Raw genomic sequence first — 26,158 nt, forward strand, 5'->3', positions numbered from 1 at the left:
CCTAAATCAAACAATTCTCTGCATGTTGCATTGCAAATACAGCTCACTTCCTCCCTTTATGTCTCCAAGTTGCCCTTACAATAGATTTTCTTGTTACTTGAAATTCAAAATTGGGGAACAGGTGCATCAGAGGAACAGACACTATAGCTGGTTCTGTGCCAACTCTACAGCTTAAACATTAGAAAGTATTAAAAAATCAAAATAAAACTCAGTAGGGCAAGTTTTCCTCAGTCAGTAGTGCAGCCCCATTTAAAGAGAAGTTGATTTGAGTCCATGAATGAAGCACCGAGGATTCACCCTCCGTCTAGTTTCATTTAACTCAAGGTCACCATTATCCTCTTTTCCAGCAATCAACTACTCAATCTGGTAATAGCAACACTGACGTCAACAAATCTGGACACGAGTACCCAATGGACAAGAATTTGACCCACTATTTTTCCATTGCTATTGTAGTATGCAGAATCCCCTGAACTCGTAATCAAGCAGGGAGAAACCCTCGAGCAATCCTTTCTGCTGTAATCTCCACGTATTGCTATAGATCTGGGAGGAAATTGTTAGTCTAGTCTGGGTTTTATATAGCCAATTTGGTTCATACAGCTCACAAACAGCAAGGGGAGGAATCCTACCCTGCAGTTATGCTGTATAATTGCTTTGGTACTTCTGAAAAGATGATTTGCCTGTTCTATGTGATCTCATATAAACGAGTGGAAGCCATATAAAACACTGGATATTGCTCAAAGTATCAGAGACTTCATACAGTTTTGTATCCTAACTTTTATTCTAGTTGATCAGGGCATTCACTCCTCTGTCATTAAATTCTTTAAAAGAGGGATAAGAGTCAGTGAGAGGCAACAGCGGATCTGCAGATGCTTTTGTGAAACTTAGGTAGGGTCTAATATTTGCTTGGAAGTCTTCCACTGGTAATTTTTCCACCATTCAATACCCTTTTCTAGGTAAATCATAGTCATATAGAAAAAGGTGGTTTGGAGCAAGACACTACTAAAAAGTGTCAGACAGTTTCTGACTGGGACTAAATTAAGCCTACAGAAATAAAAATACCAATTCCCCTTTATTCACAAAAACATTTCCTCTGATGTTCGTGGCAGCGTTGCACAGATGGACATCAGAGGCGGAGTTTTGGCACTTAGCAGATTTCCAAAGCAGACAGTAAGCTTTAATGACAAAAGGATGCAGGTCAGCTGGTTTGGGTCTGGTTTTCAGAGAGGGTGAGCAGCTCTGGGCAGCACCAGTGGGCAATTGCAATTAAGGCTGGTTAGGCTTGGATTCAGTCTGTCTGCATCTGATTAGGCAGCTGTTTGACAGTAGCTTCTGAAGAAGTTTGTTGTGTTTATCATCGTTTGGAAGTGTAGAGATGAAAGGACAGAGATTAGGGAGCCAAGAACTGATTCAGAGCATTTCTAGGACTACCTATTTTTGTGTCTTTTTCTGTTTTGCAACTTGTGGTAACGTTCACAAGTGAGGTGCAGAACCACATACCATTTCACTTGAAAATGTGACCTTTGAAAAGAAGAAATTTGGATTCAGAGTTCACAGAAAAATGGGAAGTGTGAACAACCTGCACTTCTCAGAGGTGTGAGTTCAGAGCCAGAAGTTAAGTCAAGGGGAGAAACCTATTTTAAAAGCAACCACTTGTTTTATAGAGGGGCCAAATAAATTCATGTGTTTGGCCAGGTCTAGTCAGTCAGCTGGGGGCTGTATACAAAATCATTTTGAGTAGAACAAAGTAGAGGGTTTCACTAATGGTGAATAGTGCAGAGGAATGAAAGTCTATTTATCAGGAGGGGTGGGCTGCAGAAAGGGAGCACTTCAGCTTTGCTTTTTGGAGCTCATTAGTCTGTGTTCCAGCTATAGCAGACACACTCATCATATAATGTATTTCATAAACTGGTTTTCTTCCAGTTTGTTGTTCTGCACTTAGATGCTTGTTGAATGTCCTTCCTGTCAGGCTTAGTATTTTCTGTGCCAATTCTTTCTGAACTGGGGTATAGAAATTGTGTTATTTCTGGCTTGCGTGCTTTGAAGTCCTTCAGTTTTGTTTCTGCTTTCACACCTGACAGCATCTATCTTTGTAGCCTTGTCCTGTTGACCACAGGGACAAAGGCAGAATGTGTAACACTGCTGAAAACACGTGAACAATTAATTTTGCAGTGGGGCCAAACCAGGTTTGTTTTTAAAACTACATCCACTCTCAGCCTGTCGCTCTCCTTTTCTGTTTTCCATGGTCACTCTCTCTGTGAAGCACCTTTGCTTTGCAAATTGGCCTGACCTCTTCCAAAGCTCATTTTGTCCCTAAGTCTAAAGTTCTTTTGATTTCTGCTTTAACATCATGTAAGTCCCATTTCAGCTTTCTTCTAGAGATGAAAAAAGGTAAGAAAAATTAGTTTCTCTGTCATTTTTGCTCTTACAATCTTTGCTGGAGTTGCCAACAAAGTTTTTAACATGAAATCCATGCTTGCCAGCCATGCTGCTCTTAAGAAGGTCACGGAGCTCATCAGCCTCTCTACTGGCTTTATTTTTGGACCTAAATGAAAAGTTAAAATTATGTAAAGTCTATTCCACTTTTCTTTGCATATTTGCAATATGTTAATAATTGCAGCTAATGTTCTCAGAATTATTATTTCTAATGGTTCTTGATGTGAAGCATTATGATATAGCAGTCAGCTTGTCATGGCTTTGACAAACACTTTATCATTCTATTTAAGGAATCAGTTTTAATCTTCAAAGAATGGGGCTTAGTTAATTTAGAAGTCAAGCAGAGAGATGGCAGTCATATGAGCTTTTAGCACAATGGATATTCATAAAATATCCCCCATAAAATAGTAAGCCTTAGGGACAGATGCAGTAATGTAACATTCCCTCTGTTTTTCCTCCTGCACATGTCTACTCCCACTGAGGATGGTCATTAAAAGTAAGTGCTTGTAAATTCAGAGCCACCTGACCTGCCATAAAAATATTTTTTTTAAGAACCTCATGTAGAAAAGCAGGACTGTTCTTTGGTAGGTACTAGTGTCTTTAAGGGAGCTGATTCAGCTAAGTTTGGGTTAATATTCCTGCAGTCAAAGAGAGAACTGTCTTAGTCTCAGAGCAATTATTAAATGCTATTACCTTTACATTTGCAATCTGATGGCAGAATAATGCAGCCTCCTGGGGGAAGGGGAAAAACTCTGGTATCAGGGATATTTAAAACGAGACTGAATAAAAATTGCATGAGGTCCTATATGCAGCAGTCCATTAGTGCTGCACTGCGATAAGACCTATCTCATGCCTTATGTTCCCTTCTAGAGAAAAGGAATTTTGGCCTTAACAAGGGCTACTTCATCATCATGATTATGGAGCTATTCTTGAACTCCTGTGAATTCCTATCTGTCTGATTCTTGTAGCCATCACCACTTTTTCCATTTTCATCCCTGCTGACAATTCCCAGCCTTTTTTTCAATGCAGCCTAGAAAGCCATCAGCACTGCTTCAGTCTGCTGGGCACAAATCCATAAGCAGTCAAGAGGGGATTTATGTACTTAATTCCAGGAATTGGCTGTTTCTCTTCCTACCCCCTTACTCCCCCCCTCCTAAATGGTAGGCACCTCATTTTTATCAGCTGTTTTTTCTGGGTGTTCAGATTTCAGTATGTGTGTGCAGAAATGCTAATCTTGACATATCTTTGTACCTGCTCTGTACCTGAACGGGCTGGGTACAGCCCCAGTCCAGCTACCCAGCCTCCAGCAGCGAGCACAGGCAGGTGAGATCAGGGATGCTGGAGAGTGGCTTTATAGACACGCTCACAGCAGCAGCCCTTGTTATTTCCCTTTCCTGCTTGAGCTTGGAAATTTATTTACTAGATCATGAGTGCGTTAGTCCTTTAGGAATGAAGGCAAATCCATGTAGACCATATTTCTGCAGGATTGATTGTGCTTAGTGTTAATCCTGTGTGTAACACAGACCATTGCAATTCATATGAGCAGCCTTATGCTGAGCCAAAGGGCTCTAATTGGAGCAAAGCATCTGAGTCCTAAAGAAACTAAACTGTTTGCCAGCTGCAGAGAAGAAAAAAACCCAACAATGTGTCATTAATGCCCAAGCCTTGTGCAAGGCAAAGGAAATAATTTCAGTGCAGATTTTTCAATGGGCTGAATATGCCAACCAAGTAGGAGGAGGTGAAAGCACAACCAAAACCCAGGGGGGAATTTCCCTCCCTACCCAAAATAGGCCGAGCAGCATGACCCTGTGCATGCGATCATCTCCTCCACTTAAAAGGCTTCTTGGTATGTGATCGAGACACGGATGCTTTAGTGGATAGGGAAGAAAACCTCTGGTCACAGCCAGATCCTAGAGGTATATTTGCTCTGTATCCTGGCAAAGTTGTTCAGTGCAAATAAGAAAGATCTCCTGTAATAAATGACCAGTTTTTAAGAAGCTGTGTTTGAGGATTTTTTCCTAAAATAATCCTGCAGACCTTTCTCCATAACAATTCCATTTTTGGCAATTCTGCTTGAAGAATCTTTCATATGAAATGGAAATGTTTGAAGTGAATCATTTAATTTGTTTAACTTAAAAGAGGTTCCTACTACATTTCATTTTAAGCTGATTCTCTCTAATTAAAGTTCAAGTCACTGTTAAATATTTAACCTCATTAAATGAAGATCCAGGAAAGAAAATTTAATAATATTTTCCTTTTTTGCTTTACCTGAAATATGTCTTTTTTGAGTTTTTAATTTGGAAACACCAGTTTAATTTGAGCTACCAGCATGAAAAATTTCCAGGGTTTCAAGCATGATTTAGTATTTTAAATTGAAAAGCTAGATCAATTAATTCTGTATTATTTTAGAGACTTTCCTTTTAAGTTTTGCTGGGGGCAGTAAGCAGGAGAGAATCAAATTCTGTGTTGATCAAGCAATCACTCATATAAATGACCAGTTAAATATGCAGCCTACGTATTTTTCCATGCTTGAAATATTGGGGATATGCTCGCTGAGGTGTTTTGGTAACTTGACCTGGTTGGCCTGTTTCCTCAGACTTGTGCACCTAGAAGGCAGGATTATGAGATCTGTGTTTAGTTTCAGAATTTCAGTGAGATGAATGGTTACACAGCTGTCTGAAAATCAGACCATTTTAGGGGACTATCCCACTGCAGTCAGTCATCCAGTTCCCATGTGGCTAAGCTTGAAAATGTGAACTTGTCTATCTAATAAGCAAGTACTGGCTGTTTTCTCATTGGTTCCCTCCCCTTATTTCTTGGCTGGAAGCTATTAATGTTCAGCTGATTTTCTTCTTTTTTTTTTTTTTTTTTTTCAGCCTAACTGACTATGACACCAGACAAATTAGTGAGCATTTTGTCTCCATGATTAATCAGTGAGCTCTCAGTTTTGGCACTGTGCTGTAGCATTGCTTGGAGGATAAATAAATATATCAATCAGATATTCCTGACAACTGTAAAACGATTAAGCAAAGGAAAAAAAAGCTACACAACAAAAGGTTGAATGATCGCTTCATCACTCTTTAATGTGGAATCAAAAAGTACATGTGTTTTTTGGCTTGGATAACTGGATATGCTAACTTTGAATCAGCATTACTATTTTCTTCTTCCCACTGGATTTGCTGGTAGTTGTTACAAGGGACTGAGAAACTTCCTTTATCTGAATTTCTGATGGGTTAAGTTGGAGTTACAGTTTCTATTTAGAAGTGTGGTTTTAGTCTGAAACAGAGTATGTAAAAATGGAAATTGCTCTCTCAGTGAATCACACTCCTGACTGCTGACCTGACGGACAAAAGCCACTTTTTCCTTCTTGCAAAACTGATGCTGTTCAGGGAGACTCCGTTGGCTTTACTTCTGCCTCTCACCGTATTGCCACATTCCTAACTAGTTGCAAGGGCAAAATTGGTTCTTGTTTAGTAACTGGTCAACATTCTTGTTTCTGATGCTGTTGGACAAGGCGACTGCAGGGAGACTTTTGCCCAAAGGTTTTTACTTTTTTACAGTCAGGGTGGATGTCGGTTTGCTGCCCCCAGCCTGGTAGCGGGTGCATGTCCAGCAGCTGGAATATCCTCACGTGCTCTGAGCAGTTTTGGCCTGAGGTCTCTGGGAGGAAAACAAAAGCAACTCTTCCTATCTCCCAGCTGCATTTGTTTTATGTTTTGGAACACAGGGTACAAACTCTGTGCTTGAGTATTTGACCCTACTTGTCAAATATACAACTTTTCATTACTTCAGTTAAATTTATGCCAAGATGTCAGAGGGCAGATTTTGTTTCAACTGATGCAAAATGGCCATTTTGATGCAATTTGGTCTATTACCTATGTCAATGCTAAATATGTAATATTATGCCTCCATACATATTTTTCCCTGACACCTTCTGACCACTTAAACTATGGATGACTTGTAAATACATTCACTTACTCAGTTCAGGTGGCCCTGAAGGAATCATGAATAGTTTGGCTATTACAAATATTATAAATAATACCTGAAATCTTATTCAGGAAAACATGTTTCATGTGTGCATGCATTACAGGGAGAAGGAAGGAGACACCCTGAGGTTCCTCCTGAAGAGATGAAAACTGAAATGCATCCAGCTCCCTTAGCTGAGCCCTGACATAAAGAGACACAACCTTGTTGAATACAATAGTTGAACTATGTTATCATTCTGAGTTTTTTTTTCAAGTAAAATACATCCTCAGTTATAATATCAGCACAATTCCCATTGTATCATTTGTAGTGGTGACTGCAAAAAAAGAGGACACACGCAAGAAAGCATGCCAGCAGTCAGCAGAAGCATTTTCCTTATCTTCCCTTCCATAAATTTATATCTGAAAACATACCTTTTTCTAAAACTGCTCTGTTTGCCTGATGATGTGGCAGCACAAAATACTGCTTGGGGGTGGGTAAGGCTATCCATCCACACCTAACAAATGAGTGCCCTGGAAACTCCTCTGCAAAATGCCATTCTCAGGATACTTTGTGTTCTCAAGGTCAGCCTGTTTCCTAACCCTTGTGTCCTTTTCCTTTCTTTCAGGGTTTTGAGGACCCCAAGGACAAGTAAGCAAATTTACTTCTGTCATACACTGTTATGTTTGCACATTTGGGATTTTTTTCTCCTATTAAAAAAAGACAAAAATTAATGCCCAGCAGCCAAGAATAATGCCTGGACTCCCCAGAGGTTTCTCCTGGAGGGACAGCCAGTCGAGGGCATGGGATTGACTGATGTGCATTAAGAACTGCTGCTGCCCTCAAAACATTTATTAATTTGTGTGGTTCTAACTTGCTTTTGTAGTTAAAATGCTTTTGCTGCTCTTCACCTTGCCCTTCTTCACTATTTGCTGCTTTGAGAATTCCCGAGAACAAAATCTTCCTGTAAAGTATGTCTAAGTGTTGAACATCTCCAGTAAGAGAAATTTATGTATGCATTGAAATATATAGCATTTTTGAGTTTATTTGTATATATTTCATATTGCTCATTATTACATATTACTTATTTCTGAATATAAAAATGAACTCAGAAATTACAGCTTATTTGAAAAAGTAAATTCAAACTTTCATGCTCAAGATACAGCCACATTAAAGCAGCATTTTCATTTTTTTCATACATTACTTTAAAAAAATGGTTAAAATAACAATTTAACAAGACTGGTATTTTGAAAAATTGCTTTTGGAGGAAAAAACCCCAACTGTGTTCACTTGTTAACTTCTACAGCTGGATATAACATAAAGCATTTCCTGTATTGAAGGTGTTTGGAATAATTTCACATTCAGTCCTACTGAATGGCATTAATTGTAAGCTTGCTCAGAGCAAGATAGGTACAATAGATGAGATTGGTGGCTAAAATATGTTGCTGTTGCTCCTTATCATGTTTCTAGGGCTGGTGGTGAGGACTAAGCGGACCTCTGTGAGCTGGGACAGCTAAATACTTCTGTGGGCCCTAAGCATCTGGCTTTGGAAAAATTCATATTATGGTGGTTAAACACTAAGAGCAACACCCTAAAAGTAAAGGAAAGTGCTAAGTTTGAACATGGCAGTATTAAGATTCATTCTCTCCTTCCCTTGCTCTTCACTGCAAACTTGATTTTTGTAACATTTATCTCTGTTGCACCCTGGGATGTTTCACTGGTGCTACGAGGTGTCTAGGGGGAGTCACCAGCGTTTCTTGTTGCATCCATGGCTGCTGGGAACTCAACTGATGTTAGATATACTTTGGACAGAAAAGAGCTAGCAGATTACAACAAACTAATTCTTAGGAATAGAACAATTTTAAGCATCCCTCATGAAATAGCATCGCTCTCCTCATAGTTTGTGCAGGAATGCATGAATTGAGCTGCCTCAGTGTTGATCCATAAGAGTCACTCAGCTGGCGAGGAACAGCATTTCTACTGTTGCTCCAAGGACCACTCTCCTCTGTTTGAAAAGGTTACTTGAGCTGTTATGGCCAATAGCTAAGAGCTGTGTATTTACAGTGCTGATTCAGTGTCACGCCCTCTTATTATACAGATTGCAGGATTTTTGCATTTCTGGTCAGCACTAAAAGAAGCTACTACTACTTGCCTCAGATTCTTTTGATCCAGAAGAATATTTAACTCAAGAACAAAGATTTGGCAAAAAAAAATTGCTGGCAGAAAATGTTCATGGTGATACTGGTTAAAATCAGATACCTAAACCATACCAAGCACTTAACCCAGTGCCTTCACGTGCAGAAACACTAAGCATCAATACTTTTTTCTTACGCTGGAGAAAGACGTAGGACCACGCATCTCTGAAAACAGGACCTGACACTTACATGCCTAAATGCAGATTTAGTTTCTGAATCTAGGCATGAAGCATTTAAAATTATGGCATACATGTAGTTTTGGCAGTGGTCACACTCTTCATTTGCGGAAAGTAATTAAATCAGCAGAACACTTTTGGATTACCCTGAAGCCAGCATCTCTGGGTTAATTGCTAGCTTTCACATTTGCAAGCAGAGTGCAAAAGTTGCTCCAAGCTTTGTTCGTGCTGTTCCGGTCCTTTGCAACAATTTTCTGTTGGCTGCATTTGGAGAAATCTCAGCAGTGCTTTTAAGAGGTGTTTCTGGAAGTTTTGTGGAGGCCTGAAATTCTTTTTTTCACCACCACTACCACTATCAATATATCAATAAGTATTTCCACATATGAATTTTGTTAGTACTTCAGCTCTGACTTACAGGCACTGCCTTCAGGGCACTCCTTAGCATGGGGAAATTTTGTATTTCAATTTAAAATTACATTTATGGCAATGTACCCAAATTTGCTGTACAGTAATTTAGTTTGGGTACAACTTTCTGAGAAAGGCACCTGAGCAGCTAGGTATATGCAAGGTGACTAAGCTTCCCTGCAGTCTACATGAAGGTGGCTGCCTCACTGTGAATATCCCAGCAAGGCAATTTAAAACCTGCAGGGGTGTTTCTACACAATCTGCAACCACATAAGTTATTGCAGTATTAGAGATACCCTCGGCAGGATAATGACCTATTACAAAACTGGAGGCAGCCAAGGCCAAAACCGGAGCAGGAAGTTTCTTCCTCTCTTCACGTCTTCCTGAGTGACTCTTTTAGACTGGAACTCGAAATTTAACTGAGGTTTGCCAAGACGCTGAGCCAACTCCTTTGCTTCGGTTCTAGGGGAAAAATGTATTGCATCTCTTGTGCATGGTATGAAATGACTAAATGTGAATGACCCAAATGTGTAAATAACTCACAGGATCTTGGAAGATATTCTGTAAATATGAAGTCTAATTATTTCCTTGCTCATTTTTTGAGTCCAGAAGACATTGTGAGGACTGAATGAAAATAAACAGCATCGTCTTGAATGCTCAAGCAGATGTGCTTCCTCTAAGGAAGTGTCTAGAAGTAAATTGAATGTCCTGTCCATCTATGGACAAAAACACTTTTCGTTTCGAAGTGGAATATATGAAGTTCAAGGAATTAAATAACTCCAGAGCCCAAAAATAAAAAAACTCTTTTCCCTAACCTCACTGAAATATTGATTGGCTAAAATAGAGCTAAGACCTTGAGAGAAACGAGATTTGCAGTTGCCATATGGTCACCAAATAGATGCCGATGGTGTGTTGTCATGACCAGCGGAGGTGTAGACACATTCAACTCACTGGCTGGGGCAAAGAGAGTTGGAATGGAAATGAGTAGATGGGCCTGATTTATTTGTCTCTTGACAAGAGCTACATGGTAGAGTTGGGGCACAGAGGGCTTCTTGAAATCTGTTCCAGTTTTTCAGAAAGCTTTTGGAGATCCTTTCGTTTGGAAAGGGACCTTTAACTTTCAAAAGTAGAGTCACGTTCTGGTTTGTAAGCTGCTTTGAGCAGTCGCTGCTCTACAGCACAGTCATACCTGTAGCAGGTTGTAGACACATTGTACCCGCTGGCTGCAACACAGGGTTTGTGCGTTATGCACTGTTATGCAGTAGAAATAAAATGGAGAAAATAAAGCAGTGTAGCTTTTCATAATGCTTGTCAGACCTTGGGATTTTTTCTCCAGAGTGCCTAAGGTGAAGGTCACACAACATGAGCTGTAAGTTGCTGTGCCATCATGGGGTTTGCACATAGAAATAGTTATCCATGGAATATGCCTCAGTGCAAGTGAGGGGCGTATTCCAATGGATTACTCTTGGTGTATCCCATGGATAACCTTGACAGTCATGCAAGCAGAGCAGAAAAACAGCACTTCAGGATTCGCTTTTAATTTCTGCCTATAGCAGGTTTTAAGGCAGGCCATTGAAGTGACAACATCAAGTCATTAAAATCCTGTTAGAATTTAAAAAATAACTAGAGAGTTTGGGGAGGTGCCTCAGTGCAGAAATGCCTCAGAGCAATTAAGTTCTCAGTGGTGTTTTTTTCAATAGTTTTTGAAAATCAGTCTCATTTTTCTGAAGCTGTAGCTTAGCATCAGAAACACACTGATGCTAAAGATTATAAGCAATATAGAAATCTCGTTCTACATATTTAGAAAGCAGAATCTAATCTGAATTGGTTTTTTTGCTACCTTTTTTTTGCAACCTTTCCTTGAGCTAAGTAAATATCTTGTAAACATAAAGTTTTTTCTGCTTTGTACTCATAAATAACTGCATAAAGGGGAGGCAATTGAATATCAGGCGATGTTTTTTTTCCACGTTTTTTTCTGTAAACAATTTTTCTCCAAAATGGAGAATTGTTCAAGTTCAGAAATTTTCATATAAATATTTACAGAAATTATTGTTGGGAAGCAAGAAATATGACTGCTTACATAAATCATTGTGCCAGTTCAGGCACTAACAGCTACAACAGCACAGCAGTGCATGAAAGAAAAAGGTAGAGGACTGGTGGAAGGAGACTACTACCAGTTTTAGAAGGAGAGTAAAGAGACTGCAAGGCAAGAAATTGTATGTAGTATAGAAAAAGGGCAAGTAAATCAAATCCTTTCACTAGTGGGCTCTCAGTGTGCTCTAGAGCCAATGTATTTCTCATCTGTTTTCCAACTTGAAACTGTCATAAGCAAAATGCCATTAACCTTCAACTTGTTATACAGTGAAATGATAACGTGGTGAAGAAGGTGAAATTGTCTTGTCCTCTTATGCTCTTTTTTCATGACATCCTCAGGAATACACAGGAAAGTATGAACCCAGAAGATGAAGTGGATGAGTTTCTGGGCCGTGCCATCGATGCCAGAAGTATCGATAGGTTACGCTCTGAGCATGTGCGCAAGTTCCTCTTAACATTCAGGGAGCCTGACTTGGAGAAAAAGGTAACATCTGAAAATCATTGCAACGTGTCAGTCAGGCTTGTTATGAGTTTTAGTTGTCCTGCATAAGGTCAGGCTTTTATATCTATAGGTAATGGTCAGTTTTAGGTCTTGGAGGTGGGGCTGTGATCTTAAAAAAATCTGTGCTTCTTTATGGAAACCTTAATATCCATGTCCCTAGAAAGCCACAGTCTTCTGAAGGGAGCACTGGACAAGAAAACCAAGACATTTCTGTCAGACACATGAATATACAATAATTAGTTGTAAAGGGAATCTAGAATAAACCAGCTTTGTTTCTCTGACCTTGAGGCATCTAAACAGAGATTGCAGTCATCCCTTATCTCCCTCAAATCACTGGAGAAACCCACTTTAGCCTGCCCAAGCTCCAAATCACCTCTGGAGGGGTGATTTTGCCCCCCCAAGGAGCCCCAGGTGCTACTAAGGTTCACTGGGATGCAATTCATACTCTAGTCATTTTGGGGAACCCGTTTTAAGCAACAAGTAGAGTTCTCTGGCTCACAAGTCTTCTAAAGAGCAGTAACATACCTAGGGTTCCCCGAGCTTCCTAACTTTGTTTCAGATATCATTGTTGTGGGGCAAAGATCTTTTCAATTTCTCTGTCTGTATAATAGAGACAACATCAGCTCTAGATGGCTGTGAAGTTAAATTCAGTTGAGTCCAGAGGTACCCAGATATTATTATTAAGGGTACTATATAAACTGCTGGTTTTAATTGCCCAAAGAAAGTCAAAGGCATCTTTTTTCTTTTTCTTTATCCAAGTACATATCCTTGGGACACTTGAGTGGTCTTCAGGTTAAACTCATTATTCTATGGAATAATCAGTAATTAAGTTTGCACTAACTATTTTAGCATTTTATTTAGAAACACTCTTTCAATGACAGGAATTACAACCTATTGTGAAAGCATACTTTTGCAGGACTTACAGCTGTTCAATGAATCAGTGTGGGACTGGATAATAGCTCAAGTGTATAATTTCCCCCCACTCCTTCCCTTCAATTTTATAGCTGAAAACTGCTTGGGAAATAAGCATTTCACCTGTTCTGAGCACCTTTTATTTTGTGGTTCACTGAGACCGTCTGTACTGAGAACCATGCTTCAAGCTAAATAAAGCATCTTTGGGAATCAGATGCAGCTCCCATGTGACCGATATGTTGACAAGTAGTTGGAAGGAGCAACTGTGTGAAAACCGCAGCATCCTCACGCTATCATTAGAATGAGCCAAGCCGTCTGCACAAAATACAAGGTTTTCTAATTAGCAACATTCATCCCTGTTATAGGAAACTTCCCATGGAAGAAGTTTAGATCTGATGACAGTGACCTACAATCACAGTCCCAGTTAAACCATTCCTGTTCATCTTGTGCAAGGGCCAGATGGTGAATCCTCTCTCCACTCAGCTGTGGGGTTTTGTCCCTGGCCTTTGGGTCTGTTTGTGCCCTTACAGCTAGCCCAGGGAGAAGGGGAGTTTGTAATGTTAGTCATTTCCTACCAGCTCTACTTTCCAAGGACCCAAACGGAAGCCAAGTAAGAACTGTTTGCAGAGAGAGGGCAGCCAGCCAAATTTCCCACTAACATAACCCTGTTTGCATTTTTTTGCAGTACTCCAAGCAGGTGGATGACAGGTTTGGAGCCTACGTGGCTTGTGCCTCCCTAGTCTTCCTCTTCATCTGCTTTGTTCAAATCATAATTGTGCCACAGTGAGTACCTTTTCATCCCTTTGCTCCCATCTGCTCCCCTCCTCTATTCTGGCCTACTTTCTTTGTTTTTTTTCTTGAGTATTCAGAGCACCAAGGGGAAGAGAAAAATCCTTAAATAATTCATACGCAAGTGATGCGTGGTGCTTATTGTTTTCACTCATTTCTAGTGCAGATTAAAACCTCCTCACTGGCACGTGAGGATTTCTGTTTTCCCAGTGTGATTTCTCTTACCGTTTACCTCCATCTTAGTAAATTCAGTTCAGCACATTTATAAGCCTCTGGAAAACAAGTACCACTAAGTAGGAAGGATTGCCCACTAAGGTGTAGTATACATTCACAACACAAGACTAGGATGTGCTCTTATCTGAACGCAGTGGGACAAGGAGGTAGAAAAGCAATCACAGCCTCATTGCTCAGAGCACTGAGGTCTCAGCATCTGCTTCACAGATGGGGCATAACCTCTCATGCATTTATTCTTCTGGACTCAGGGCAGCAGTGCAAGAAGAAAGGCAGAGAGGGAGTTGAGCTATACATGTCTAAGCTTTGAGTAGCTCACTCCAGGTTTAACAGTTAGTCATTTCTTTCTCCAGGCAAGTGTGGCATAAGCTCCTCAGGGCTGTGGGGCACAGTGCTCCTGGACCACTGCAGTGAAATGCTTTGTCTGAAAGGCATGGTGTAACCCACTGGATCTTTTCCAGCAGTGAGGTCTGCAGACATGGTATTTCTTCTCAAAGAGTTCATAAAAAATCCCCTAAAAATTAAAGCATGTTGGTATTTCCTGTGCTCTGGTTTAGCAGCAATAATATATCATTCACTGAGCACTGCTGTGTTGGAAATAAATTTGGAGTTAGTCATTTTTAATCTGAAGAACAAGATCACAGAAGCTCTGAAAATGCTCCAAATCCATCTTCATTACAAGAAGACAAAAAATTGTTTAAAGAGCTCCAATATTATTTTAGACCATTGCAACTGCTTTCTACTTCTGTTCACACAACAGATCTTTTCAGAGTAGAGATTGGTTTGTAGTGTTCAGATCAGATATTCAGAAGGTCACAGAAATGACGCATGGTCTGGTGTTTGAGGTCATTCACTCTCACAGGCAAGAGGACATTCACTTCTGCTCACAGAAAGATTGAATCAGCAAAATAACCTCAGTACAAATGCACTGTGTAAACAGACAGATCCGCTTCAGGAAACTGGAAGTGAAGTGAAGCTGAAAGAGGCTGAAAATTGAAACTAGATCAATCCCAGCAATTAATGCATTGTAATTATGTCCAGAAATGTTCTTTGAGAGTAATTTGTTTAGCAAGGGCTTACACTCTGGATCTCTGGATATTACTGCTATGACTTCACACCTGCAGAGACCCTCTACCAGCTTTTGTGTTGCTCATCAAGCTCCCTAAGCAGCCACTAAGCTGTCTCCATAAAACCCAGTTTAACATTTAAATGACAACTTGACAATTTCTGATCTGTGGCAACCATATGGCTGACTCCTTTGTATTACGCAGGAGCCAATCCCTTATGGCAGCGTGGTGTAAATGTCATGCTGCTCAGTCTCCTTCCACGCTGTCCATAAGGGTGGTGGTTGGGTCTTTTTGGTAAGTTCTGAAGTGTCCTTAGGCAGCCTGGCCTGTCTGAAAGGTGGTTTGGTTCAAGAGTAAATAAAATTCCATGTTTTAACTGCAGGTCAGATATACTTGCCTTTATCTTTTGGTTTGTTTTCCCTTATGTTTCAATTGCGATTGGTCTTTTATTGAAGGTAACAGTTAAGCAGCAACTGAAACCACAGGTGTGTATGTGTCACCATCAGAGCTTCATGAAAGACACAACATGGAATTTGAATCTGAAACTAGAAACAAAATGGCAGTGATAATTTATGACGATAAAGAGGAATAGCTTTAATGAATTTCACAAAGGCTCAAACTGTGAATTAGCAAGTACAATTATCTTAGTAGCCATGGGAGAACACAGTGACAAGCTGGCTTTGGTGTGGCTGGCCTCAATGTCACATCACAAGAATACTTCCTCCGAATTATGAACAAGGCTAACTCCTGGGAGGGAGTCCTGTCATACTGAGACCAATCACTGGGAGCTTGTTGTTGAATATCTTCGTGATCAAAACAGATGAAAATGCATAGTACAAAGTTGGCCCTGGGGTCCTGTTGTGCTTCAAAGTTGGGAGGAACAGGAACCTCTCAAGCTGGTCAAGCTAAGGCTGTTTTCCCTGACTGTCCTCATGCTGCGGTTGCTCCCATCCCATGCACGAGGCAGAGCACGGAGGGCGGTGCAGTGCAGACATTCCCTGTGCATGGCGAGGATGGGCAGCTATTCCCACTGAGACTATTCCCACTTGGCTGCACTGAGCGCTCAGCACTCTTTCCTTCCCAGGGGTCTCCTGCCCACAGCCAGCCAGGGGCCGATCTGCCATAACAAATTGTTCTATCAGCTCCTCTAGCGCATGAAATATTTCTTAGTCCCTCTGCTATTACCCAGGCAAGAAGGTGATTGCTACAAAAAATGCAGTATTCTTTGCTCTATAGCCTGTGTGTGTAATTCAAAGTAAGACAGAGTATCTGTTGGTATTCAAGGCACCTTGCATCTCCTGCTGCTATCCTAATTGGAAAGCCTGTGCAGTGTGCCATAGCTTGTACAAATATGTTCTGGAGGGCAGAGCTGTAGCTATTCTATATGCTGTGCATTTAAAAAAAAAAATCTCCTTGATTTCAGCTCTACATTTATGCTGGGTTTTTACCTGACCTGTTTCCTGATCCTGACCACAGTGGTGTTTGTTTCAGTCATTTACTCCTGTGTAAAGGTAAGTACTTGTGGTTTCTTTGTAGAGTCCTTTGCCTAAGATAACTAGATCAGCAGTCTGTTTCTTCAACTAACAGAGCATGTTTTGTTAGCCATCCTTTCCACACTATGTGATAAGGGTTACAGAAAAAGCCTTTTGATAAGACAGACTGAACTGCAAACAGATGTTAGGGTTGGCATCTCTTTAGCTCAGCAAGAAGTAATCATTCTGTGGATCTGCATGTGTATTATGTCCCCTGCAGGCACTCTTATATTGATATAAGAAGAACACATTTTCCAGTGTGGAACGAAACACTGGCCATTCGTTTCCTCCCTGTAAACTTCCTGCAGAGTCGCCTGTGTACTGGCCCCTGCTGCATATGCATGTTTGGGTAGGCAGATAATCAGAAGCAGAGTATCATCAAGGAAGAATGTCCTGGGGGAGAAGTAAAAGCCATAAACATATAGAAGTTTATCAGCCTTTCTCAGATGAATGCACAGAACGTCCAACATTCAGTGGGCTTGTTCCTGTAACTGGTTTTGGTCAGAAAAAAAATACATTGTGTGAAATCAGAAAACATATTAATTCCTCTTGACAGGCTGTGGTAAATTGGCAGTTAGAGCTTTGGGAAGAGTGATGTGCTCATCTTTTTCACTCAAAGATATTCCTATCAAAATGTTGATGCCAGTTTATTGGTTTTGCAGTTTTGGGGATCCTTCCAGTCTAGCAGTGTCTGAATGCAGGATACATTCAGATTCAGGCTCCTTAGCCCAAGCTCATCTTTGTTCCTCAGAGTCTGCAATAAAATAGCTCAGTGGCATTATGTTTCCTGCAGCAGAAACAGTGGGGTAGTGGATTGTGTCAGGCAGATGATTTGCCTCATTTTAATTGTCTTCTCTGTGCCATTTTCAACAGTTGAATGTGGGTGCTCTTGACAGGCTTGCACCTTTCGTGTCTTTTTGATTTTTGAAAGTCAGATGTGAAGAATTAAGCTTTGCCTTCTGGTTTAATAAGAGCTACAAACTGTTCCCAGTGAAAGAAGCTTCAGGTTGTATTTGAACTTAACAACTCATTCACAGGGCTTCCCTTGGGCTTATGACAATTTTAAAGAGAACCTAGTTCATAAGCACAGCATCTCGTTGATCCTGCTTGTTTACCAGTAATGAGAATTACAAGTCTGAAATAACAGTGCTATTAATAGGAAGGCTTGGGTCCCTTGAACTGGGAAATGGTACCCAGAGATGCCTGGTTATATTTGGTGTGTCTGTTGCACTTGAGGATGCTACTGAGTGTCGTGTCAATAGTTTGTAAACTGGTATTAGAAATTAATGTGATTAATTAATTGGTTGTTAATTAACAACCAATGTGGAAAGCTTTTGTTAACAGCCACAAAGGACTTGGAAACTTGGTGCAGAGCTGCGCTGGAGCCTACTTATGCTTCACTGCCACCGGCAGCAAAATCCCAGTGCAGTGCCAGCCATGCAGAGCCACACCAGCACAACAGCTGTACTAGTGCTGTGCACATATTGGGGCAACAGCAAATATTGGCAGACCCAGACCTCTGAAGCATTCAAGCTGGCTGATTTGCAACCAGACAGACTTCAAGGCCCACAGCTGTTTGTCACCCACTGGCTTTTATGGGCTTAGGTTGCTTCCACGTACTGACAGCAGCACTCATTTCTTGTGTCATCATTCAAAGGTCTTGGTTTTGGTTTGGGCTTCTTGGTGTAATATTATTACTGATCTTAATTAACAATTAATTTAAAAGGCACACAGTATTTTTTAGTCCCTGTGACACTGGGCAGAGGTTCAGTCTTGCTTTCTTGCCTTGATCTTCAAAATCCTGTAGAAGAGCTCTGTTGAATGGTGCCTGCAACAGTTTTCAGGTTGCCTTTGCCTCAGTGCACAGGCCCTGGAACCACGGGACATCAGAGGGAATTCAGAACTAACACCAGAATTTTATGGGATTTTATGAAGCTTCTGGTATTTGCAACAGTGAGTTTTCAGCATGTTGGCCCAGACCCACAAGGTGCTTATGTACAACGTTCAGTGTGGCCAGTGCCTTCTGAGCACAGATTGCAAGTATTGAAAATATCAGGCCTTCTAGCTCCAGTACCTTTTTGTTTACCCCTTTTTTAGTGCTCCAAATTAGCCTCTGCTGACAACATCTGATCTTGAGATGACTTGTTTAGGGGATGGGTCCTTCTATCTTGCAGCTACCTGTCTGAGGGCAGGAGCTCCCCATAGCTGCCACCTACTTCTGTCATTAAAGATGTTAGTGTTTCTAGTCAGAGTTTTTTAAGCAGTGGGTTTACCCAGCCCTTTGTTAAGGGGTGTTACTTTATTGTCAGCATTGTTTGTTTTGTTTCATACTCAGAAGTGGGGTAGGAAAGCATGTGTTTTACATACCAAATGTTCATTCCACACAAAGTTGGGAAGCAGGTGTCCACCCCAGGATATCAGCATAAGCATAACTTTTGCCTGTTTGCTGTGCTGTTACATGATAAGTGACTCTTTTCTCCTCCCTCTTTCCAGCTTTCATGTGAGATTTTCCTTCCCTGTTTTGGCCTCTCCATCTCTGGCTTTGACAGTGGCCAGCAGGCTCTTTCTGGACATCTTGATCATGTTTTATTTTCTTTTGCTGTCATTATTATCTTCCACTATAAAATTCTCCACGGACTAGAAGTTGATCCTGGAACTGCCAATGCAGCCAGCTTGGCTTTCCAAGTTTCTTCAGCTGTAATAAACAAGAGAGTTCCAGTTCTTCACTTTGATGCTCCATGAAGACTTGGCCACTGCAAGATGGTGTTCCTTCCCAATAGAGTCTAAGGTCATGGGAACCAGGGTCGCTTCACAAATACTCCACTGACAGACATCTGGTTTGCTACTAACTTATCAAGTTTGTGTTTCTTCTTAAAATCCTTAACTTCTGGTATCTACACTGCTGTGTGGCATTCAATTTCTTGCATGTTCCTGGGAGCATGTATGAGAGAAATTGCAGGTTATCCTTTATGAGGAAATGAGTTTTTCTCTAGCTTTACATAGGTGCAGCTTGGCTACCTGTTTCTTTGCCTCCTAAAGCTGGTCTAGATGCTCCTAAAGTGTTTGGTTTTTTTCTCAAGCAGCAGAAAAAATACCTCTGAAAACTGTACTTTTTTAATAGACTAATAAATCACTGTGAAGTAAGATACATAAATGGACTTGCAACATCAAATTGCCTGGAGATGTTGTCTTTTACTCCAGAAGCATATTAATGTACTTCAAAATGACTCAAAGGCTTTTATTACAAATTGAAAAATTGGAAACTTAAAGACCTCATTGTTTTTTTCATCTCACAACACAACAGCAATTATCTAAGCAGTTTTCCATGTCCACAATATATGTTAAGAAGACAAAAAGGAGAAATATTACTCTTCTGTCTGTGATCAGCTGTTATTGCAAAGTACAGTATTTAGTATATCTTTGTGATGCAAATGGCTGGAGGTTGTGGATTATTTTCCATATAACACTATTACTTGTTGAATAGCTTTTTAAATTTGGACTTTCACTGTACAACAGTGCCCTACCTTCCCCTTCTATATTCATTGGTACCACCATGCTTTCTGAGCATCTCTCCTCTGGGAGATGTCTTCCCGCAGCATTTCAATTCAGAATGAACTGAAATCAACCGAACAATCCAAATTCTTTTTTCCCACTGTGGTTATTTTTCTTTACATGGGGATTTTAGGAGGGCTAATAAGTGACCTCAAGTTTGTGCTGCAACCCAAACATAAATCTTGGCTGCTCAAATAGATCGCATCCTTTCTTTCAGCCCTGTTCTCAGTAATGCACATGTACGCTTAGAGTTGCCATTTCATCAGATCTTTGCTTGTCCTGTTCTTCACTCAGGCAAGATTTGAGTCTTATTAAGAGGAGTAAATGGTGTTGGACAGTAAAAAAAGCCCGATGGGCTAACCAGCAACAGTGTGTGGATTTTCACTGTACTATAACATCTTGATGTTCTGCTTCTTTTCCTAGGACAGAAGTGATTTTATTCTATTTATTGGAGAATTGGGGGGGAAGTCAACTTCTTTTCATTTTTCTTCTCTTTTGTTATACCCCTGACTTGTGGATGTTTTCATGGAGGAAACATTGCTAGAGTGGAGCTGAATTGTCAGAGCTGAGACAGGTCCCCCATTTCTATCATAGAAGTTCTCCAAGCTGCAAGTATTCCTGGTCTTTGTCTGCTTCTGTGAAATGGGGAGTGTTATTTATGCTAAAGAGCCTCCATGAATGTTGTTCACAAGACAAAGATTCCTCAGATGTGCAGCGTGGCTGTGCCATTGCGCTCTCTATTGCAATCCTGACCTCCTATGGTTTTTGGCATTTGTTTCTTCTTCAGGACTTTTTCCAGCTGTACTTGTTTACCGACCTAAATTCCTCTAGTTTGCAAAGTAATGAGAACCAAGATTAATACAAAGAAAACATGTTTTCATTAGAATTTAAGTGTCTTCCACTGATAGCTTTGCTTGATATCTCAGGCTTGGTTCAAAGTCGGGCTTTTTTGGGATCATTGGCAGCAAGGGCTTGAGCCAAGATCCACAACAAAGCACTCCCGAGTTTTATTTAGGTGCCTGATTTCCCAGAGATTACAGAAGGAGGTTAGGTCCGTGCATACCTTTGTGGAGCTTGGCCTTGAGGCCTAATGAAAGGGGTGGCAGGAAAACCTGTGCTGCTGTCATCTTGTGAGAAACCTGTCTAAATGCAGCACAAATCCTCCTTCTCCCTCCAAATCCTATGAAGGTTAGAGCAGAGGAAAGCCCCATGGCATTTCCCACATCCCTGCACTGGTAGGGATCTGCTAACTGATGTCTGCGTGGAAGCAGCTGGACATGGTAGGGCAAGGACATATTTTGGTTCATGGCTTATCAAAAAAGCCAAGGATTTAGATATCAGCAAGGTTTCTTTCTGGAAGAGAGGTGTTTTGCTTTGGTTTATAGTGCCTGCATGAGCCTGAAGGATTGCATAAGCTTTTGGTGAATTTCAATCAATCCTCATTCAGTGCAAACAAGTCATAACCCCCATTTCCCCGTTCCTCCTGTCCCCCACAGAGCCTTGCCCTGTCCTCTCACCTGCAGTTAGCTGTGGTTTTTTGTTGCAGGTGAAATCAGTTCTTTCAAAACTCTTGTCACAACCTCTCTTTCCATCTGTAAAAGTCACCAGCTAATCAGTGCTATGGCCGTTCAAACACTTCGTAATTACATTGTAGGACTGCTGTGTGGGAAGCTGTGCACTGACAGAATGTTGCATCTCTGAAGATGTAAGAGTGAAGGATAAAAGGGAAAAGCAAGACTTTTAATAGAAACATTAGTCATAGTTAAATTGCAGTGCCGTGTCGCTGCACTGCTAGCTTCTCCGTGTCTCTAAAAATACCCTCTAGTGTCTTGGTTATTCATGCAGCATGCTGGTAAGGAAAGGAGAAATGGGTCTGGAGAAAACTTTGGCAGTCTTTAGCAGAGCCCCTCTGCCCCGGTGCAATGGCATGGAGGGGAAGGGCCCTGCGGGGCTGATGCTCTCCGGCGGAGGGTCTCCGTGCACAAGGGTTTCCTGGCATCCATCTCTCCTTTCTCCAAGCCCTGAGCTGGCACGGAGACAATGGTGGCACATGAAGAGAAAGGGTTGCTTTCATTGTTTTCTGGACTTCTTTTGTAGATAATGCAATGCAAGGAGGCCTCACACGATGCTGAGGGGGTACCCTTGCTGCAAAAGGCCCCTGGTTAATCTCGGCTTTAACACAGAGGTGGTTTCTACCCAGAATACGATGCAGCACCTAAAGCGAAGCATGCTGGTGGCCTGCAGTCAGAAAGCAGTTAGAAGACAGCTTCTAGCTCTGATAGTAGTGAATCACTGGGACAGTCTGTCTCGGGGAGCTCTGTGATTGCCCTCACCAGTGGTTATTTTTAGCCCCGTGTGTCTGTGGTGCCAAGTGCCATAGACCAGACGAAGCCAGCTGGTTTCTCCAGCACCTTTCACTGAGGGTCTGATAGATCACAAGACTAGCCTGGGCTTTTTTAACAGTCTGTTTCTGAAATGGCACCAGAAAGTCCTATGATATGCCTCTGTGATCCAAGGGATATGACATGTATTTTTTAATTTCTACTGTTTTAAAATTTTTGATCCAGTAATTTACAGGCTCAAGCTCCTGGCTATTTCAGTTACAGATGGCTTGTGGTTTGCTTCTCACAACAGGATGAGCACAGCCCTGCAAGCCATGCTGTCTTGGCTCAGGAGCCATCATGCCCATTAGGAGGGACTAAGTAGATTTGGTGAGGGAGCTGGGCCTGTTGCCATGAGGTGGTCACGTGTCTGCTCACCCTTGTTCCAGAGCTGACATCCCCCATCACCATTGTCTAACCCCTGTGCATCATCCACGCTGGCACTGTGCTGAAGCATGTGGGCAGCTCAAATGCAGGTTATAATCTGTAAAAGAAGCAATTATTTTACATGTTTATTTATTTTTTTTTCCCACATGCAGCTTTTCCCAGCTCCACTCCAGACTCTTTCCAGGAAGATTGTACAGTCCAGGACTAATAGTACCTTAGTTGGAGTCTTTGCCATTATCCTGGTTTTTCTATCTGCCTTTGTCAACATGGTAGGTGCATTATTTCCTTTTGACCTGCTCAGTTCTGCGTGGTTTTCTTATTGGTGCTCTGCAGCATCATAACCCGTACAACCACTGGGTTTAATGTAATCCCACCTAATGCTTACAGCATCTGAGGGCAGTTCCCTTTTGCTTTTCGGGCACAGAAGATAAATGGGAGCCCAACAGCTGCATCCCTGTAGCCCATATATATGCCTGACACCGATTTGTGCCCATGTTCTTTTCTGATTCTTTAAAGTCTTCTGCTCCAAGTATATAAGCCAAGCCTGAAGTGTACCCCTGCATGAAGGGCCAGCACGGGGCCGGTGCGTCATTTAACTCCCACAACATTGAGTGGGACTTAAGTGTTGTGTAGGCTTCGTGCCGGCCTTCTGCATGGTGCTGCATCCTGCTCCAAGTGCAGTAATCACCTAACAGGGACTGTGAGGACTTTGCTTTGAGTTGCAATTTTGGGAACAGTGTGGTCTAGCTTCGCATTCAAAGCTGCTGCTGATTTCAGACTCAGAGAAAAGATGGGCTGTTCTCTAGGACCCTGCAACTGCTGGTTGCTCACTTGTACAAATGGCTTGAAGGCTGAATGTATTTTAAAGAAACCACTTGAGTATTCTCTATGCTGCATACATCTATCTCATTTTTTAAGGGGGGGAGGGAAGGAGAGATGTGCCTGAGGTTAAAGCCCTGAGCTTGGAGTTAGTACAAAGACTTCACATGGCCCTCTGCTCCTCTCTGGTTTGGCCTCAGCTGGGGCAGTGCTGACTTTAACCAGCACAGAGAGGCTTAAAAACCTAAAAATCAGACCACCACTTGCTCTTGCCTCGGCTTCCCTATACACATAGTGGAGGTTTAGGAACAATTTTATGCTCTGTTGAGGTACGTGCATGGGAGGCACTAGCTCAGTGACACTGACACCCCACTGCCTTCCCCTGTAGTCACCTGCAAAGAGCTGGTGTGGGTTGCAGATCACCACGCAGAAATCAGAGCTTTGTTTTTCTGTATAATGTGTGATTCTGTGCATTCATGAACTGCTTAATATAAAAATTAGCAAAATGGATAAAGGGAGCAACATGTGAAGGAGATCAAAATGGGCCTCTGCTGCTTCCTCAGCATAACATATAACATATCAGCCTTCGAGCCTTGCTGCTAAAGTCTTCCCTGTAGAAGAACCCGCAGCAGAAGCTTTAGAGATGTCAGGGGAAAGTTATCAGCTCACAAATTCCCGTCAGCAAAAATAGAGCAACACCAGGGCCTTATCACAGACAGCGGGATATGTTTGTACGTGTAATATCTACAGCCCCTCTGCCTGTGAACCTTCAGACATAAAGTTGTACGTGAGGTTGAGCACAAAACTAGCTTTCTAGAGTGCACAGCCTGGATTTTATTAATATGTTGGGGGAGAAAAAACATAGTCATTGCACATGCAGTGAAACGTAAGCCAGGGATTTAATTTTGCATATTTTGCACATTGCTACAGCCATTTCCAAGAGGCTTTTTAATTGATGAAAACTATTTTATTTTCTTCTTCTTGTCTATGCCATTGAGTTTAATACCATCTTTTCTTCAGTTCATGTGCAGCACTGTGGATCTTGCCAACTGCATGGCTGCAGAATACAACATCACTCCTGACCGGGTGGACATATGCCTTATCAGCAACTTGACTTCCAACTACAGCCTGGGCACCTTGCAGGGATTCTGTGACAGTCCTTTGCCCAACTGCAACTTTCCAGAGGTATTGCTTGAAAAAAATGAGTTGCAGAGCTTGATCTGAGAAATGGTTATAAATCTGTGTGATAAATCTCAGTGATTCAGAGGAAAGCAAGGTTGCTCCTGACTGATGTTATAGGACTAACATGGGCTACTATAAACAAACTTAAGTGTCTGAAGTTATTATTATGAGTCCACATTAATGTTTAAGTTCCTTTAGGGCTGAATAATCAGTAGGCTTTTATAATTGTTGGATCCTGCCTGTAGCAGGGGAAATGGCCTTTCTCCATGAAGTCCTTAATGGCATGCGAAGCTGCAAGTAATTTCAAAGGAGTTTGTGGGTGCTCAGTGTTACTGAAAAGTCAGTATCTAGTCATAGATTCAAGCCTTCCCTCCTTTGTTTTATGTCTTGATTAAAAACTTCTTATATTTTCTTTCACTAGGTATAGTAGGTTCTAGCCTCAGGCAGGTTAGCAGCCCTGACAGTGGTCTGCTTCAGTCTGCAAATGCAACTCCTACCACTTCAGAGCAACTTGCTTAAAAAAAAAAATAAAAAATGTTTCTAATGGGGAAAAAAAAAAAAACACAAACACAAATATATATATTACACGTTGGTAGAATACTTTGCCAAAAAATAATCTTTTTGCATAGCTATTCAAGACCTTTCTCTGAGTTTTTAGGTCATGGCCATTACATGTATTGTGTACTGGAAACTGAAAAGGACAAAAATCTGTCTAGGATGGGGACAGAATTTATGTCAAGGTCATCTGGGTTTATGGGAACCTGACAGATTTATAACTGATCTGTTATCATCCAGATGTCCAAGGTGCTACCTAAAGCCCTGGCATCCCACTGAATCTATTTCCATTTAACCTAACTGGAATACGGTCCGTATCTGATTCAGTGACATTTCCGAGACCACCATTGCTGTGACTTTCAACCCTGCAAAGGCTCTTGGTATGTCCACAGATTAGAGAACTAGAAATGGTCTGTGCCTATCATGAGGTTGTCAGGAGTGCTGGTTCAGGACAGAGAGAGATTTTAAGCAATGAGGAGGAACGATTTTGCATGTTGAGGATGCTATGGCAGCCTTGAGCCAGATCCTGCCGGGCAGTGGACTAAGAAGCGAGGATTCCCTCCTCTGCGCTCTGCAGGGCAGATGTTGGATCTGGTACAGGTGTTGTCTGTAGCTCCCAGTGTATTTTCAAGAGATAGTGGGATCCTACCCCTCAGCTACAAGGAACATCCACCCATTTTCTAGAAATTGAGGAGTGAAGTTATAAGCTGTACAAGTTATATTCTCTAATTTAATGTATCAGCAATGAACTATTAATAAATGAGCTCAGAACATAAGCGTATTTCTGCTTCAACTAGGGCTTGCTTTTAACTGAAAGGATGAATTGCTTCAGGCATATGATGCATTTTTTTTTCCAGAAATAGGCTTGTCCGGACGTATTGGAAGCTTAAATCTTCACAGATTTGATAGCAGGAAGGTGATGAACTGGATAACATGCTTCACTGTTTTACATCCGTGCTATCTTTCCCAGAAGTCATAAATGG

At 41.4% G+C, this 26,158-nt stretch overlaps 1 protein-coding gene across 2 annotated transcripts in view; it reads left to right on the plus strand.

Annotated features, from left to right (window-relative positions):
- Positions 1–26,158, plus strand: part of ADCY5 (adenylate cyclase 5) — a 223,278-nt gene that overhangs the window by 183,236 nt on the left and 13,884 nt on the right. Inside the window, exons 9-14 of one of the 2 annotated variants that reach the window (XM_074911429.1) lie at positions 7,025–7,047; positions 10,368–10,370; positions 11,606–11,750; positions 13,366–13,463; positions 16,191–16,278; positions 22,772–22,888. In XM_074911429.1, coding sequence (XP_074767530.1) covers positions 7,025–7,047; positions 10,368–10,370; positions 11,606–11,750; positions 13,366–13,463; positions 16,191–16,278; positions 22,772–22,888 — 474 coding nt within the window. Of the gene's footprint in view, positions 1–7,024; positions 7,048–10,367; positions 10,371–11,605; positions 11,751–13,365; positions 13,464–16,190; positions 16,279–22,771; positions 22,889–24,458; positions 24,624–26,158 lie in introns of both variants that reach the window. The other variant, XM_074911428.1, reaches the window with a different exon arrangement.

The sequence above is a fragment of the Athene noctua genome, chromosome 7, assembly GCF_965140245.1.
Source record: "Athene noctua chromosome 7, bAthNoc1.hap1.1, whole genome shotgun sequence".
Taxonomy (NCBI): Eukaryota; Metazoa; Chordata; class Aves; order Strigiformes; family Strigidae; genus Athene; species Athene noctua.